General features: G+C 47.5%; 3 protein-coding genes across 5 annotated transcripts; all 3 read right to left on the bottom strand.

The window, feature by feature from the left end:
* Nucleotides 1-1,749: 1,749 nt before the first annotated feature.
* Nucleotides 1,750-4,533, bottom strand: LOC120958261 (uncharacterized). Its single transcript, XM_040380923.2, has one exon. The coding sequence runs from the start codon at nt 3,872-3,874 to the stop codon at nt 1,826-1,828; it is 2,049 nt and encodes a 682-aa protein (XP_040236857.2). The 5' UTR covers nt 3,875-4,533; the 3' UTR covers nt 1,750-1,825.
* Nucleotides 4,534-5,101: 568 nt separating this feature from the next.
* On the bottom strand, nt 5,102-9,720 carry LOC120958706 (uricase). Of its 3 annotated transcripts, XM_049608173.1 has the most exons (5): nt 9,591-9,720; nt 9,307-9,481; nt 6,627-6,939; nt 6,262-6,540; nt 5,102-6,180 (listed from the first exon to the last, which is right to left on the bottom strand). In XM_049608173.1, the coding sequence occupies exons 3-5, from the start codon at nt 6,826-6,828 to the stop codon at nt 5,678-5,680; spliced, it is 984 nt and encodes a 327-aa protein (XP_049464130.1). In that variant the 5' UTR covers nt 6,829-6,939; nt 9,307-9,481; nt 9,591-9,720; the 3' UTR covers nt 5,102-5,677. The 3 variants fall into 3 exon arrangements, with proteins under 3 accessions (XP_049464130.1, XP_040237615.1, XP_040237616.1); XM_040381681.2 differs by lacking the exons at nt 9,307-9,481; nt 9,591-9,720 and adding an exon at nt 8,991-9,286; XM_040381682.2 differs by lacking the exons at nt 9,307-9,481; nt 9,591-9,720 and adding an exon at nt 9,133-9,286.
* Nucleotides 9,721-11,658: 1,938 nt separating this feature from the next.
* Nucleotides 11,659-15,492, bottom strand: LOC120956882 (spidroin-2-like). Its single transcript, XM_040378662.2, has one exon. It carries the CDS (start codon nt 15,137-15,139, stop codon nt 13,175-13,177), a length of 1,965 nt encoding a protein of 654 aa, XP_040234596.2. The 5' UTR covers nt 15,140-15,492; the 3' UTR covers nt 11,659-13,174.
* Between the last annotated feature and the right edge of the window lie 2,633 nt (nt 15,493-18,125).

The following is an 18,125-nucleotide window of genomic DNA, read 5'->3' as shown; positions in this document are numbered from 1 at the left end:
AAAGAAATAAAAAAGGAAAAAACGTAAAATTAAAAAAAATAATAATAAAGTTGTGGAAAGAATCCTGTACTTACACATTCAGCATGGCAGATATTGGTGGAATATGGTGGCTCTTTTTTTCTCTGTTTTTCGTTTGACATTTTCCGCGCACGGGCAACGTCTCGAAACGTGGAGCAGACAGGGGTGGAAAGAAAATGAAAAATAGTTTTACAAGCAAGCACCAAGTTGCCATGGTAAGGCTCGCCGGTCTGGGTGGTTGTTTCAAAAGCTCGGTTGCTGTTGACGGGAATGGAAGAAAGAGCTTGATCAAAGCAACAGGCGGCGTCGGTTGAAGACGAACCCTCCCGAACTGTCAATGCTTGGACTTTGGTAAACAACGCTGACCTTAATTTGGTTTATCCCATTTTCCGCTGTCGCTGTTTGCTGTTCGGTCGAAGGTAAGTTTGTTCTTAATTACGTCCACTTACTGCGAACTGTGGCTGGTTGGAATTAAGCTTTTCGTGCGAAATTTGATCACTTTTATGTTGTTCCTTTGAAAGTGAGGGCGCTTTCAGGAACTGTTGCGAACTTTATTTAATTTACAGCAGCATTACAACTTTACCGCTGACCAATTAACACTGCGCTGAGTTACTTCAAACTGCATACAAAAGGTAAAAAAACGTTCACCTTGACTCACTTGTTTGGTGTAATTAAGGTCGCTGCACTTGCAACACACAATTTTGTCACATTACCGCAAACCAAATGCAGTTTAAAAACAAAACAAAAAGCAACCAACATATCCCCCAAACATGAAAGGGTTCGTGGCTTATTTGCATAATTTCCTCTTTTTCTTCATCCCTCTCAATGTGTGTGTGTGTGTGTGGTTTGCGCATTGAACGCTTCATTCCATTGTTTGCTCGAGCGTAATGCGTTTCCGTGTCGTCCGGACGCACTTTCGATCTCATTGTGAGCTGGCTGTTGTTTGTTTGTCTGTTTGCTTTGGCTTTACGAGAAGCGGTGATTAACGGCCGGATCTGTTGCGACGAACGGAGTATGCTTCGTTTGCTTTAGCTTCGAGATCGTTTAATCGGCCCCGTTGGGTGAGAGTGTTTTGATACGGTTGATAGTTTCATTTTTCAAAACCTTAACTTACCTTCCATACATCGCCGCGCCGAAACAAATGACACACGACATAATTATGTGATATGGTAATACTAACCCGAACCATCATCATTTCTCAAAACCTTTTGCAAGCAAGCTCTCCTGTCTTGCGTTCAATCATTTTAACCCTTTTTTCTTGCTCACCATGTCACACATGATAAACTGTGTCCATTTGCGTACCCAATTACAAGCCACAGCACGTCGGCGTAGCGCAAGAAACAATACGCCAACGCCCACGTGCGCCTTCGCTTATTTCTACGCGAGCCAATGCGCCAAACAGCAGCCAGGCGACCTATACTGTCCCCCCCCTGAGTTCGTACATTATGCATGAAATAACACTACTGCTAATGGTGGATGACAAATGTGGTCGCCTCCCGAGGAAGCCTCCCGTTTGTCGGCCCGCTTGTAAAGGAGCGTGCTGGGAGCGTAAAGAAAAAGGGGTAACAGAGCTGACAAATGAGTCCGGGAAGCGTCTTGGGAAAACGAACCCAGCCCCAGAGGTTCGCAGTGGAGCAAATTGAAATGAATCTATCGAAGAACGAACAGACCAACCTGTTGCACCGTTTCCGAAAAGCGAAATGTACTGTACTGCACAATATCATGCGGGTTAGTATAAAATGCGTCTATATTTATCTTCATATTATCTCTCCGCATACACGGCGTGACGACTTGGGCTAGAAACGTCCTAGGCTAAACACACCGGCTTAAAGATCCACAACCAGTCCAGCTTTAATCGAAGCCAATCGAGCGTGGAGTAAAGGCATCGGTTCGGTCCGGCGGCCGGCATAGCCGGTGGAAGCGGCACAATCTTCTGAGAATGGGGCCACAGCCCCACAGGTCGTTGATGAAGCGCCGCGGGCTGCTGTTGACTTTCCTGGACCGCCACGTTTGGGACGTCCTGCGGGCGTTTGATTGGTTCCGCTTCGTCCAGATTGTACCAGTAGTAATGGTGAGTGATTTGTTGTTGCGTTGTGTTGGTCGTTTGAACGGTATGGACCGGAACGGCCGTCGCCAACTGACGGCCCTCCGCACGTGCCATTTCGAAGCTCGGCCTATTCCACACCGGACGCTCTACCATGCGCTCCCTATCGGTTCCATCGCTTCGCTTCAGTGGGAACCGTTGTGGACACTCCTCCTGATAAACGTCCAACACAAAGCCCTGTACGGTGGGGAACCGTCCGGCGCGGGAGTAGATGCGAATGGGTTTGCTTGGATAAGGGCCAAAGTCAGCCGTCCGGTAGACTTGCCCCGTCCGGCAGCCGCAGATGCGCTGTCCATCGATCTCCACAAACCCACCGGCACAGCCCGGATATTGGTCGTTGCCGAAGAGGAAAAACTTGAAGCTGATTACCAGCCGGCAGGTGAGTGGGGAGTGCCGCTGTACCTGCACCACACAGTCCTGATTGGGGGTGACTGGGGAGGGGAAGTTCGCACTGGAGAGGTAGAATCGGCGCTGGTTGAAAGCGTTCCGGCAGCACGCAGGGCCAAGTCCAGGGACGAATGAAACTTGATTTTCGGGCTCAACGCCTGCTGGAGTGCGTTCCGTCGTTGGTTCGGGGAATTCAGGTCGTGATTCCGTTTCCCGGACTGGTGCGTACCCAGGTGGAGCTGGTGCTCCGAGTGATGTGGTGCCTTCCGTGCCTCCCGAAACCGTTGGATATCCAGGGTAATAGGAAGGATATTGAGGGTACTGTGGGACAGGTTCACAAGGTGCTGTAGGACATCCTGGAGTTGGTGGTTGTACTGGAACGGGTTGCGGATAGGGTGGATAATACGGGTACGCAGGTCCACAGGATTGAACTCTCGGATCGCATGGAAATCTTGGAGGTTGTGGTGGAACAAATGGAGGAACTGTAGGCACCGAACATCCCCACGGTGGATAGGAACAAGGCACTTGAGAACACGGGAACGTTTGTGGTGGATACGGCTGCGATGGATAGACCGGAGTGGAAGGACTTACCGGTGGCAAGTATCCATTTCCTCCCGGGTTAAACTCTGGCGGTATATCCTGACGACTGCTCACATGCTTCACATCGTTCGACACGCTTTCCGGTCGCTCTGTGGCACCCTCTTCTCCGCTCGATTCTGTTTCATCCGCAACTTGGATCGTCGTGTACATGGTGTACGCCGTTGAAGACTCCGCCGCCTCATTGTCCTCGCTACAGGGCTGTCGGGTAACCAGCAACCGAAAGCCACGTCCCGAGCCCCATCCATCGGTCACAAACTTAACCCGCAACACACCACCCGGTGCATCGTACAGCTTCGATCCGATCACCGTACCGCACAGCACTTCCTCCTCACCGATCACTAGCCGGTCCTTGCTGCAGTTGCGCGAGGGTTCCAGTGAAAACTCCAAAAACTGGAAGTGATACTGACTGCTGCAAACGAACGGTGACTTGAACGTGTACTCGCAGTGGAGATGCCCTTGGTAGTCTGCAGGGAAACCAGGCGATCGGATCTCACTCTGCAATCGTTTGTAAACGCCACCACACTCTACCACACTGCGACGATCGCTCGACAGTGCAAACGCATCCGAACGGTCCTGGAGCTTCTGCGCGGCATGCACATCTTCGTAGTCATTGATCATCCTGAAGTAGGCTTCGGTTGGCGGACGTCCGTTCTGAACATCCTCACCCGTAACCGTGACGACAGCACCGGATGACGCGATGGCGAGTTGTAATAAGCTCAACCGTAGCGTGAACTTTATAATTGAGTTTGCGATTAGCTTTGCCATTACAATGCTGGGGAGTTTGGGGAGTTCACAGTAATTACGTTCTATTGCACTCGCACTCACAATCCCTCTCAAGACAACATCTTGCCCGGAACATTGGCAAAAAGCAACTTTGTTTCTTCAACTTTCGTCCACTTTGCACTCAAAATTGATACTAGCGTTGTTTGCGGCTTCTAAAACCCACTGTGGCCACACGCCGCAAACTGACCCGGTCCAATCCACTTCAGCTTCAACTTCCAACTGATCAAAGTATCGGATAAGCGCGCAACTTTTGAGCTCATCAATATTTTAATGAGTGTGTCGGTAAACGTACCTCCCAGGACGACTCACTCTCTCGCACTCTTCTCCCCCATTCACGTTTGCAACACTCGCTCTCGTGCCTCGTCTTTGGCGAACGAATGGTGCTGACGGCAGGAAGATGGTTTTAAAGTTAAGCCTTTGTTGACTTTGGAGTTTACTTTACCGCGAGCGCCCATTTGCTCACCCACCAGTTCCATTGCGGGTATTTCCAAAACTGAACTCCCCTCCCTTTATCTCTCTGCCTCACTCATTGTTTGTCGCGCCCTTTCATCGCTTGTGTTGTGTCACTTCCGGCCGGTGCAAAAGTGAAACTTCTATTGCGTTTCCTGTTCCACCTCAAGGGCCGTGTCCCCAAATTCCACTCCAACCCCGAGATGATGAAATGTCCCATCCTACAGTATCGTGTCCAAGTCCACTCAATACTGGACGTTGTTTGAGTTTGACGCGAAAGTGGCCAAAACCGGTGCCCTTTTTCCCTGATGTACCAGCACCAAGTACTATATCGTCATCGTAATCGTAAAACCAACCAGTCTGAGGGCTCTATTAAGCTGCCGTAGAGTTGGGGACAATTACGCACGTCTTTTATTATGCTGCACCACCGTCAATCGTCGGGTATCGGCGGGTTCTGGCAGCTTGATTGCTTCATCGAAAAGCTTTGCTAATCTGTATTTCTTGTTCACGGTAAGTGACTTATACTGCCGATTGATTACACTTTATGAGGTTCTTAGTGTCGGATCTCGGGAAAGGGACATCCGGTATTCATAAATCGCTGCCCACAGGAGAGTGGGGCAATACTTTGAGGGAGTTTGTAAGGGATTACGACATCTATTGGAGGAAGTTCCGATAGGAATAGATCAACTTTAAGAGCTATTTAATTACCACGAAGGAATCTTGTAGAATATATTCTGGGAAAAGGACAAAATCGCGAAATAATGCTATAATATCATTTATTGAGATAAAATTATCCTTATTGACTTATATTAACAATCAAACTGGAACGTTCTGGCTGCTCTGCTACTCTGTGGGAGTGTAATAAATGCACAAAAAAAATGATACAAATGCACTTCCCACACTCAACGCTTCAATCAAACAGATTGATTTTCCCTCCAATCCTTTGATGCATGTTCCAAAGGGTGTGTGCATCAATTTCAAAGAATTAATTATTTCACTCTTCACTGCCCACCACGCAAACATTCGAAAAGTGTCGTTTGTTTGCATGAATCATAACCTTTTTGGAGCATCATTTTGACCACAAAAACAAACGATAAGTATTAACAATTGGCGCTTCAAAGTCGTGCAAACATTCAGCAATAATTCACGGGACAGAGGTACATTCCAGCCAAGATGACCATGCTAAGAAGCTTGGCATGACATCATCACTTACGCTAACGTTTACTTGAGGACACACCTTAGCGTTCATAGAACAAAAACAAGAACAAACAGTCCACTAGCGTTGCCAGGTTTCGCGGGTCACAGTTCTCCATCCATCGACCACAGGCATCCATCTCACAGCTTACTCTTCACGTACTGATCCGATTTCCGATCGAGCTGGGCGTAGATGATGCCCGCCGGCTTGTCCACCGGCACGTACACCGTCTCCTCCTTCAGCTCGACCTCGTTCACCACCTTCGGGAACTTGCTGAAGTCGAACGTGAAGTAGTGCTTGTTTGGCATCGTCATGTCGATGGACGAAATTTCCGGTATCGTCTCCAGCACCTGCTTCTCCGCCAGGTAGAGCGTGTTCTGGACGCTCGGCGAAAAGATGCCTTTCTCCGTTTCGCCCGCAAAGTTGTTCAGGATGCACTGCTTCACCTTGTTCCAGCAGTAATCAAAATCAACGCCCGTCACGGTCGAGTACTGCCAGGAGGAACGGACCACCGTGCTGAAGATACGGTCGTGCTGGTCGGGCAGCGAGCGATACTCATCGTTGACAAAGTTCACGAACGCCGACTGTGTCGTCTTGAGGACGCGCAAATCCGTCAGCCCACTGATGACGGTCGGTTTGATTTCTGGACCGGATCAGAAGATTGAAAATAGAGCATAAGTGACACTAGCGGAAAATTGAATTATCACGCCCCTGTTTCGCTTACCGGTTCGCTTCTGCGTGACGTCCGTGTACCGGATGGCGGTCGGCGTGAAGACGAACGCGTGATTATGCAGATCCTTGTACGGGCCGGTACCGAAGCCCATCCGCGACCACGGATACTCCTCGATGTGTATCGACACCTCCTCCACGTGCGAGTACTTGCTGAGAAAGTGATGACACAGCAGGATGCCAAACTCTTCCGGTGACTTGAGGCCGTGCTTGCGCGCCAACAGGTAGACGGTGTTTTTCTGCGAATCCGTTGCCACAATGTCGCTGTTATCACCTGCCAGCATCGAGAGATGGGGGAAAAACCATAAACAAGCATTCCATTAGGCTCTCGCAGGAAGTTGGCTTCGGCACACTGCTTACCCTCAAGATAGTCCTTCTGGCTGCGTAGCTTCAGCTTTGTGCCCACCTCAAACTCTTTTATCGTGTGCACCAGCCCGTTGCGCACCACGTGCATCACCTTCACGCTGTCCTTGCCGTACCCGTAGTTGCTGATCAGGAAGGGGGAGTTTTCATTCTCCAGGTATCCTTCCCGGCTTTCATCGATCAGCTTTCTGGACATCATCTTGGAAGTGGTGTGTTGGGTCAAGTGCGGAGTTTCCGGGTTTGGTTGCTTCGATGGCGGATGCGCTTCTCCGGATAGGTAAAGGTAAAACGGTTCAATTCGAACCCACTCCTAGAAAGCATGATTTGAGGAAGAAGCAAGACACATCAAAAGTAGGTTAATAATTGACCGTTGCATGTAGCAATCAACGTCGGACGGAGCTTTGCAGAAAATAGCTTTTCTTCAATTCTTCGCTTCTACCATTCTACCACAAATTGCATGAATCATTTCCCAGCCTGACCTGGCAACCCTGGTGAAGGTGAACCTCCGTTACCCCATTCTACATACTTCAGGGTTCATCAACACGACCACAATGCGTTCTCCCTCACTCGCTAAAAAAACGAAAACCGGTTCGTCAATGGATGTTTGGCTGCAATTGTAACACATTTACTACAACTGCTCTGTTATTACGCTTATCCTTTCCTCTGTTTAGATGTGCCCATTCGCTGAAAATGACGGATGAGGCCCCCATGATAAGAAGGCATCCACAAAGGCCAGTGGGAACCGGTTTAAAACCATCCACCACTGGATTGACAGCTGTTGTATGCGCGACGATGACGTCGTCGACTACGTGCGGAAGCTGTGCTGTTGTTCGTTTTGTTGCGCCCTGTTCTTTGCCCAGATACCAGCGAGTCTGTGGGTCGTAGCGTGACATTCGCATTTCCGCGGGCCATTTACGATCCCTCTTGCGGTTGCTTATCATCATTCTGTCCCAATTCAATAGGTTCAATCGGCAAAAGGCAAAAAACAGGCGAACGCTAATCGCTCGGGCGAATCCCGTTTTCGTATGCCCTTGTCCTCAAAGTTAGACGAATTGCCCAAAAAGTGACAGCCCTACTAATGCTGATAAGCGGGTGGTTTTTTTCTTTTGCTTTTTTGCCAATTTACAATCTAGCAATCGAATGGCACCCATCGGCTGCTATTTGGATTATCTAATCAAGCAGGTTCGATACGGCAAAAAGATGACCTGAACCAATCGACGGACAGGTGTCAAACGATCGATTAAATTCTATTGCATCCCCAAAATAGCATCCTACAATTTTGATTGGACAACAATGGGAAAGCAGACCGGCTTTCTGACTGTCCGGGACACTCCGGACAGAAAGCGAACGTGCCACACTGCACGTACCCGCGGATGCGGAATTTCCCCAGCCCCAGCTGTGTGCACTACGCTCATAAGGCAGACCTACGCTATAAGGCAGGTTCTGGTTAGAAAGGTTATCAGGGGTGTTGCCTGCGGGCTCTGTCACAAAAACAGAACCGTTTTTGCAGTACCACGCAACCACGATGGAAGTCTTGGTTGTTGACAGGAGCCAGGCCAAGCCAAGCAGCCAAGAACAAGAAACGGGATGATGAACCCCGGTGGCGAGATAACGATGACGTGGTACACTGTCCGTGATCATCATCACCACTCTGCGGCAGATGGTTGCGCAGGGAGTAAGGAAGAATTTCATTGAGCATTAAATGAAATGATTTGAAATTGGAAATGGACCGGAAATTGTAGTTTTTATTTGACTGTGAGACGTCTTCATTAGTTGGCGATCTTTTTAATGCACTTAAAACCTAGATTAATTGATTGAAAAATGGCAGTAATGCTCTCAAACGATCTTTATTCTTCCGAAGTCCAAGTAGGCTTCAAGTTCCTTTATGAGCTGATATGTTTGTTATAAGCACTTAGTACATGGAGGTACAATGTATAAAAAAGCACTTTGCACTAGAGGTCAAAGGCCTTTAAAGATCTTCAGACAATGGTCCAAGCTATTCCAATTTGATTACGATGGAGAGAGATGTTTCATCTTGCTTGTGGTATGGATTATGAGCAACATACTAGAATCTTCATATAACAACATCATCAACTATTTAGAACAACATATTTAAACCCCTCTTATAACATAGACTATAAAAGCGATCTTCAAAGACATCTGAAGATCACCTCACAGCAATGATTCCCATGTGTTGTGAGCACATTCCTCTTTAAGTCACTCCTATCACTGCTGGTGTAACACTTTCACTCACTTCTTCGCATGCACACAATCACAAACATTCTTCCCCAAAATATGTGTAGATGCTACACTAATCCTAATTTCCATGTAAATTCTAGCCTCTTTTTGTCGATCACTTACTCGATTTCTAATCACCGGAACTAATAACGAACGTTCACCAAATTCGCAAAAAATCACTCCACTTATCACTCACACTTGCTGCTGCCACTTGCTGCTGCAACTCACTTGTCAACACTCCTGACTGGACGGCTGCTAGTCTTACCTTGGCCACTGCCACCGCTTAAATGGGGCACGGCAGCGAGAATCGCGAAGATTTTTCCCCACTGCCACGGCCCGAGATCGTTGGGCTCTTCTTCGTGCGCGATCGGTTCGCTTGTTCATTCTACAACGCGGGCTTGCCCCCGTGTGCCCGGTGCTAATCGTTCGTCCGTCTTACCTCCTGCCAGTGGCTCGGTGGCTCGAATTTCCCATTATCAGTCCGGTTCGGTCCGAATTGTTGTCTAATCGACACAGTCGGCCATCGACAGGGGAAGCATTATCGTCATTGTCGTCGCTTCTCAGTTCGTGGCTCGTCTTGCCTGTTACTCTACGTTTACAGCCTCCGCTGTAAGCTGCAATTGCAAGTGTACCGAAGAAGGGGAGGGAAGAATCATTTGTAATGCACTTTTTGTGTGTGTGTGTATGTATTTTTTTGCCACCGCGAGGACAATACCTGCATACCTGAATTGATTGATGATCGACATAAGACGGTCGGCCGGACATTTGTGCGATACAATGCGAATTGTGTGTCAATTCGCTTCCAAACGGTTGCAACACCAGCGACCACGTGCTTACCTGTGTTGCGCTGCTGGCTGTCGCTTCCCTTTTATGTGATGAGGTAAGGCTCTGGTGTTGTCACTGACGATCTTACCAATTATGAGGACAATCCTTGACCGATGATGCACTGCGTAGAAACCAAGCATACACACACTCACACACATAAACACACCCAAACACGGTTGGGGAAGTGATTCAGGAGTTAATGTTGTCGGCTCGACTGGACTGCAGTAAACATGTTGCTCACCCTCTCGCTTGATAAGGGAACAGGGGTGACTTTAAGAAATTCGGTGGTAACGGCTTTGTCTTGTTTGCTAAAACAACCAACAACCACCGCCGCTTGTTGATGCGGTGTGGGCAGTGGGAAAATTTTACAATTTTACATGCGTAAAACAACACAAACATGCGCGTTGTTTACCGCAGAACTGAGCCAATTAAACCAATGGAGCGACTAAGTGTATGGCCTAGAGGAGGTTCATCGATACCACATTGACGTCCCTTGGTACTTGTCGACGGTGTTGGCGGTCTATGGAAGGTTTAATTTTTGCCTCACGTGAACGTCGGCTAATAACAAGATCCACCCATTGCCATGTGTTTACTAAACATTGTATTACCCTACCTCCTCGGGGCGCACCAGCGAGCTGTCCCGCTAGCCTGTTGTCTATTTAACACACCGGTTAGAATTTGTAGCACAACATTGTTTTGTTTTTGCTTTCATCCAGTAACTGGCACCTTCATCCGCAAACTGTTACTTACGCTTATGAAATCATCCACCCGATAGATTGTACGATCGTTCGTCCGGCTAATCGCGTCGCGATCTGATAGATGATTCCTAGAATCAGTTTGCAGGGGATTTGTGGCACGAGCTGGAATCCGGATAAGGACTTTAGACAAAACAAGATGTTGTTTAAACGGTGAGTCCTAACGGTGCCATTTGCCGGCGAAGAGAGCAGTAGAAATAGAAAGAGGAGAAAATGAAACTGTTCTCTCTCTCTCTCTCTGTTCTTAGAACTGTTGTCTGGATGTAGAAATGCAGGCATTATCGCGTGTGTCCTTTAAAGGTGTTCAAGTCCAATTAGATTTCATTGCCACGAGACAGTTTTAAAACAACCGGCACAAAGTATGTCTGTAGTCTTAATGAGTAATGATCACCTTTGATTTGAATTTAATTGTGTTTGTCCCAAAACACAGGTCAAGCAATAAAAGTCAGACATCATAATCATTGCGGTACAGCGAAAGCAGGATACAATATAAATAGTTTAATAATTTGCTCAGTTACCTTACGATAGATATTATTTTTTTAAATATGCAGCTTTTCGAAATAAAAAAAAATATTTGAAATTAAATTCAACATCATTTCAATCGATGCACGACCACTGGTGGGCGTTACATATGTTAACGGATGCAGCCAGCTACACCGCTGTACGCAGCCAAATAACGGTTGTTTTAAGCGTTACATTTGAAATGCGGAAGATACACAGAAGGGTTGATTTTTCGTCTTTTGACTGCTTTCTCATTTCTCTACAACTATATTTAGTGTAAAATTGAGGAAAAACTATAAATATCACGTAAAACATTAATAACTTACCTGATTATATATCTAAAACAGGGGCCTCCAAACTTTTCAGTTCGCGGGCCGCATTGCTTTAAAAATAACAATGTTGGGGGCCATTTGACGCTACCTTTAACTGATGATTAAACGTTTAAATCTCGTTTTTATAACAAAATACTAACGTTACTTGTACAGCTTCGCGTTACTAAAGCTTGATTTTTGTCTAAGAAAAGTAAAAAATACAATTTTATGTGAAAAAGTCATAATAACGTAATATTTATATTAACTCTGGCAAAGTCATCGTGGGCCGCATTATAAGCTCTTGATGGTCGCATGCGGCCCGCTTGCCGTAGTTTGGAGACCCCTGATCTAAAATAATACAAAAATTGCTCATTTTAGTTACTCACAAACACTCCCATATTCCAATTGAAATTGTTTTATTTATTTTTTGTTCAGTAAAATTTGGTGCCTAAAACCAATAGCTATTACCTCCAATCGAATTCCGATTCACTTTCGTATGGATGCTTTAAAAGCATTTTTATTCATTAGTGTTGCCAAAAAATACTCTGTAAAGTAATTTACCAATAACTTTTCTTTTTTTTTACAAAAATCGTATAAGACACATCAGAAGCAGTGCTCTGGGGTACCTGACTTGGCTTATCTCCATGATAGCGCAGTGTTGAGAAACGTGCTTTGAAAGGTCGAAGAAGAGTTTACGCTGCAATACAGTTGAAGAAATATTATCACTAAGAAATTCCACTCCCTAATATCACACCCGGGTTCCATGTAAAGACATAAGCGACATATTGATTGTCTTTGTAGACAGGTGATCGTTTTCGATCGCTTTGTTTTAACCGTAAACCAGTACTGTGTGTAGAAACATACATGATAAACCTTTCGATCGATATTGACCATAGAGATATTTAGTTATATAAAACATATTAGGATGCTTGTGGCTCGAGCGTGCGGTATTGCTGAAGGCTGTACTGTACAGCGCACTACGAACATGTTGATTTGTGTTGCTTCCATGCGGAAGAGTCAATTGTTTATGTTGCAATAGAAACACATTCCGGGTATACAATCGCTTCAAGATACAATATTGTTCAACTTCAATACCAGAGTTTATATCACTGAGTAGCGCTGAGCTGAGAGGGCAACAGGTTAGGATTTTAGAGAGAACAGTTCAGTTTTGGAGAGAGAATAAGTTGGGTTTAACAGACCCTAAAGATATTGACATGTAAATGCGTGTAAAAAAAGTTGAGATTACAGTCCCTTATCGATCACCCTAGAGGGATCGCAGATATTGGTGGATGGATTTTCAATTACAACTGTCATATAAAGATCAAGAGATTCCTGTTACTGGTAACAACAAAATATGAGTATTTTAAACATACTATTTTCCTTCTGTAAGATTCTAATGTTTAGATTGCCTTTTGCAGTCTATCAGTTCGCATGTATAAAAGGTTTCATTGGGAGAAAAATAACTTCCATAAGACAATAAATGTTCTGTTGATTGATGTTGCAATCAAAATTCAACTCTAAACCGTCTGCATCACGAGATCTTACGACTATTGCGAATCTGTGTGTGATCGTTTCGTTCGGAAACCTGTTTGCAAATGAATATCTAATAAGGATGCCGGTGTTAAACCTTTGATACGCTAAACCTGTTCTGCTCTCACTCTATCTCTGTCTCTTGTGTGGGGATGCCCCATCTCACAACTGTTGGGCTGCGATTGCTGTAATACTCTGTTCTGCTGTATGCTTCGACAGAAACTGCACTTGGATTGCAAGGCCTACTAGTATTGCTCCAGAAAACAAAAAATGCTCAATATTCACTCACTCACTGCTTTAACAACAAAAATGTTAACCATCGTTGTCCTTGCTTCCCTGGGTTCCAAGACTAGAAAGAAAGGCGCAATTTGGGAAGGGCAAAGGCCTAGAAGCGTACCAACTGGCGGAAAGCTTCCGACACGATCAGCGCACCAAGCGCTGTCATGAGTGAAACGGTCTTCATGCTGGCTCCGCTCGCCGTCCGCAGCGATGCAACGGCCGGTGTGACGGGTTCCGATTGGGTCGTCTGAGCAGCGGCAGCTGGTGTGACAGCAGCCTGCCCTTCAGCCGGCGGTGCCAGTGACAGTGGCGGGTGGTTCGGATCGGGAATGAACTGACCATTGGCTTCGTACCGCCCCGGCGTGAACATCTGCGTTAGCGGGTCGAACTGACCCGACTGGAAGATGGTCGTGTCGGGGATGTAGCGTCCCGGGGTGAAGATGCCCGTCGCTGGATCGTACTCTCCCGGTGGAACGTACTGTCCGGTGGCAGGGTAGTACTGGCCGGGCGGTGGGATGTACTGTTTCGCGTTCGGGTTCACCGTGGTCGTTTCGGTGGGTGCAGCAGCAGCAGCATCAACCTGTGGTGCTTGTGCCAGTGGGACCATCGTTTCCGTTCCGTTTGCCGGCGTCTGCTGTTCTCCTTCCGTCGTGGTGGTGGCGTTTTGGTTCATCGTTTCTGCGGCCTCAGAAACTGCTGCTGCCGGTGGTGCTGCAGATGAAGTCGAGTTGTCGGCAGTAGAATCTGGGAACGGAGCCAGCGGGACGGACGCTTGACCATCGGGACCAGGAGCAGCAGGAGCCCCCGCTGGAGGTGGGACAGCAGGTACAGCGGCGGCGGCAGCAGCAGCCGCAGCCGAATCCGTTGCCGGAGCGACTGGAGCTGGTGCAGCAGCGGCTGCTGGAGCGGCTCCCTCTGCCGGACTGGCAGCGGCAGCAGGTGCAGCAGCCGGTGCAGCAGGAACGTTGTTAATGATCGTTACACCGCCCGAACCTCCCTGGCTGTACCGTGTGCGATCCTCCGGACGGAGGGCATTGTACAGGGCGGAACCAGCCGCTCCCGCCAACAGACCCGTTCCAACGCTGGCCGCAATTCCACCGACACCGATGCCCGAGCTTTGTGGCTTGTACGCGCCAACCGGAATGGCCGCAATCGGGAACGAAGGGGCAGGGGCATAGTTCACTGGCGGAGCAACGCCACCGCCCTGGAAGTTGCCGTGCGGGGCAGCGAATCCACCCGCCGGAGGATGATAACCACCGCCGCCGCCAAAACTGCCCATCGGTGCTCCAAAGCCACCCGCTGGTTGTCCGAAACCACCCGCTCCCGGTTGTCCGAAACCACCCGCTCCCGGTTGTCCGAAACCACCCGCTCCCGGTTGTCCAAATCCACCCGCTCCAGGCTGACCGAATCCGCCCGCTCCAGGCTGACCGAATCCTGGCTGCCCATACCCGGGCTGTCCGAACGATCCCGGCTGTCCGAATCCGGGCTGACCCGGCCGGAAGCCCTGATTACCCGGGGTGTACGCTGGCGGTGGCACGTTGAAGCCCGAGTGCATGTTCGGATTGTTGGCGGCCGAGTACGGTGGCGGTGGTCCCTGCGAGTACGGCGGTGGCGGAGCGCCCGCATGCGTCTGGTGCGTGTTGTGTGTGGCCTGCACCGGATATGGCGGCGGTTTCGCCGCACTCGACTGTACCGGAGCGCTGGCCTGCACCGGATAGGGAGGCTTATTCACCGCCGCAGCTCCCGTCGCTGGCTTGGCCTGACTGTTTACGTTCCATCCGATGTTGCGCTGGTTCGACGTGTCGACCGGAGCGGACGGTTTCGGAGCAGGTTTCGACTGGTAGTTGCTGTAGCTCAGACTGCCCGGATTGCTGTAGCTGGAGGAAGAGGAAGAAGATGAGCTTGGCTTCGACACACGGCCCGACGACGAGGACGAGGAGGACGACGGTTTCGAGCGGCTTTTAAACTTGGCCGACTCGACCATCGGCAACAGTGTGGACACGGCCAACAGCGCACAGATGGTCAGCGCTTGCAGCTGCTGCCTATTTTCGTAACACCCGACGCTACGCATTTTTTCGCTCGTTTGCTCGACCGGAGCCACTTTCTCCCGATCCGACCGCGAGCGCGTCTGTTTTACACCTCTCCTAAAGAGGTTTGACCTTCACGGGACTGTTTCTGCGCTTTAATCCGGATTGATCACTTGTTGCACTTGCTACACTACTAATGCTCTTTTTGGCACACGAGTTCGATATATGGGAGGAAAAATTAGGACGAATGTCTCGTCAATCACAAAGTCGTTTTTCACCGCACACAGCCACTCGGAAAATCCACTCCACTGCGTTCGATCGCAGAAACTAAAATGAAGAGAAAGAATAAATAATAATAACGTGTGAAGGTAATCGTGCTCATGGGCATATAGTGATGTGCGTGCAAGGCTTCATTAGAGAGGTTGATGGTGTGCGTGAGATATGAACGAACCAGCGATGCGTGGTAGTGATGTGCGCAGTGACTCGGACCTATCGGGTTGGAACTGTTTTTGTCGAACGGGATTTTGCTGCATGCTACTGTACGAGAGCTGATGTTAATGGCAGCAGGCGAAAGTTATTCAGATTTTTTCCTAAAGTCGAGGCCGGACAGAATGTAAATATCAGCGTAACGAAAAAAATGATAGAAGAACTATAACGCTGGTTAATGGCAACTACTAAAAAACTGAGATAGGTCCATAATTTTGTGAACGAATTTGGTCGACCGAAAATAGAAGCGTTACGAATTGTTGTGAGGTGTTACATAACGTTACAATTTTATTATCAACTTTTTGGTTACGATGCTTTTTCGCCGTGTGACCTCGGCCTATAAAGCTATAAAATTTTGGTGAATTGGTATTTTTTTTAAGAAAAAGATTTTCCATACAATTGTATGCTTTTTAGTTGAACTTAACCATACATCGAACGTTTTATTAAAAGGTATTTTATCTAAAAATAAAACGATTAAAAAAAACAAAAAAGCATTTCGTTGCACTTTTTAAAAGATGGCCAAAACTGCAAAAAATTATCCCATCCAGCAACTAAAGAATGATAAAACTCAATAAAATAGAACAATATTATTTCTAATAAATAACTAAAAGGCCATTTTGTCACAAATGTTCAAACAAGAACCTTTAAAATATAACAAAATTTGAAAAAAATACCATTTCTCTCTTTATACTATAAGGGTAGTCATTTTCCTAGTAATTAAGTAGGATCAGTAGGTGCCAAAAATCTTAAACGACGCCAACCGGCATCAGTAGTCAGTTCAGGTCGGAATCGCTTGCACTTTCTTGCACCTATCGGAATCACTGAACCTACCTTCCTACCTATTGCGGAACCTACTTTGGCATTGCTCGTGCTTTGATGCTTATGGATTTGATTCTGGCTCCGATCTAGCGAACCTATGCATCAGTATCGATTCCAATAGACTCTCCGCACTCGAATCCAAGTACCGTTACAGGAATCGTCGGACCCACCGCTACCACTCTTCATTGCACTGGTTCAAGGACGGTGTGGTAGGGGTACGTGATCCGTTTACGTGGAGGGGATTTCTACACTCGAACGATCGATAACCGCCCGTACACGGAAGATGTGTTTACGCTGAAGGTAACCGCTTCGTGCTTACATTTCCATATTCGTAATGGGCTCTTCAGGTAAGGCCGTCTAGCAAATATGTACCGGTAGTGTGTTAGGGCGACCACACTTGTAGGCGAAAGCTTACACACAAAGCCCGTATTGAGGTGTCACAAAAGCGCGTAACGATGACGTCAGAGTTACACGTCGTTGTTTTGTTTGCGCGTTCGCGATGATTCATAGCCTAGGTGGATGATTTAAAGGTGTAGTACGAGCGATGCAATACTACCCTTCCCTTGGTTCATCATTTCGCTTGATCGAGCAGCTGTGACGTAAATTGACGGCATCAAAACAGCGATCAAGCTGAACAGAATGCGCGCGTTAGGAACTTGATGCGTACGGACAACAAATCTTTTCTTGTACCAGGAAAGATCCTCCAAATGGGAGTTCGGTAGGAGTTCGCTAACGAGCTGGACTTTGAGTGTTGTGGGTTGCAAAACAGCATCCATCGCGCTTACACGATCACGTGCCCCTGCCATGTTTTGCACTCATTGTATCACAGGCGACAGTTCACAATTGGTAAATTGCTTTCACTTCGTCATCGCGTTGCAAATCCCCGTTCGAGTGGGGCTCGACTCGTCAATCTCGAAATAGAACTTCTATTTCACAACATTCTGAAAGCTTCGAATATTCATGACGTCACAGAGGAAACCGGCATTCGTGAGCTTTCCGTGGCGCTACACTAAGAACAAAGAAAGCGGGCCAGTTGAGTGAACCGGTGGACTTGTTGTTGAGGAATTGGATTTGACGCCTGTAATTTACCCCAATTTCAACATTGACCTCCAAGGATTAGCTCTATCGCGAATCGGAAACGACGATTGCGTGCACGCCAGCCAGCCACCTCATAGAGGGTGGTCCCCGTCCATCACAGGAATAACTGGGCAAAGCTATACCTAATGTCCACTAGCACCGACACCTCGAAGAAAGTGTTCGATACGTCCACGAGTTCGTTCGAGTAATCGGTTTGTTGCGTGTCAGCGTGCGGTTGGATCGAAGCAAGCGTTTCAAGCGCCTAGAACAGTTTCAAGCGCCACGTGTTGTTTAGTAGCGCGAGAAGGTTTTGCGCGAGAAAAAGAGAGTGCGCGCCAACAAAGGGCGCTTGTATTTCGCGAAACAACTTTACGATTGTTAACATTTATGTTTCTCAACCACAAGGTGAGCGGCGATAAATCAAAGGAGGAAATTATTTTCAAATTGCAATTTCGATCGTATCGGGAAGATTTGCTGATCATTAAAGAGCGGGGTTGAATTGGAACATTGCGAGTCCGCCGACCGTGACTTGCGTTGAGTGATTGAGTGTTTCATTTTTTGTTTGCAAATTGAATTTTTACGTGATATTACACTTATATGGCCACAGTGGACAGTGGTATACACAAAAAGCACGACGCAAATCACGTT

The sequence above is a fragment of the Anopheles coluzzii genome, chromosome 3 (assembly GCF_943734685.1).
Source record: "Anopheles coluzzii chromosome 3, AcolN3, whole genome shotgun sequence".
Lineage (NCBI taxonomy): Eukaryota > Metazoa > Arthropoda > Insecta > Diptera > Culicidae > Anopheles > Anopheles coluzzii.
This window is presented reverse-complemented; position numbering and strand designations above follow the sequence as displayed.

Coding starts and splice junctions, on each gene's coding strand:
- LOC120958706 (XM_049608173.1), bottom strand. CDS start 6,828: ATGATGTCCAGAAAGCTGATCGATGAAAGCCGGGAAGGATACCTGGAG. Junction 6,541..6,626: donor CCAGAAGGACTATCTTGAGG/GTAAGCAGTGTG, acceptor CGATGCTGGCAG/GTGATAACAGCGACATTGTG. Junction 6,181..6,261: donor CGTCACGCAGAAGCGAACCG/GTAAGCGAAACA, acceptor GATCCGGTCCAG/AAATCAAACCGACCGTCATC.
- LOC120956882 (XM_040378662.2), bottom strand. CDS start 15,139: ATGCGTAGCGTCGGGTGTTACGAAAATAGGCAGCAGCTGCAAGCGCTG.
- LOC120958261 (XM_040380923.2), bottom strand. CDS start 3,874: ATGGCAAAGCTAATCGCAAACTCAATTATAAAGTTCACGCTACGGTTG.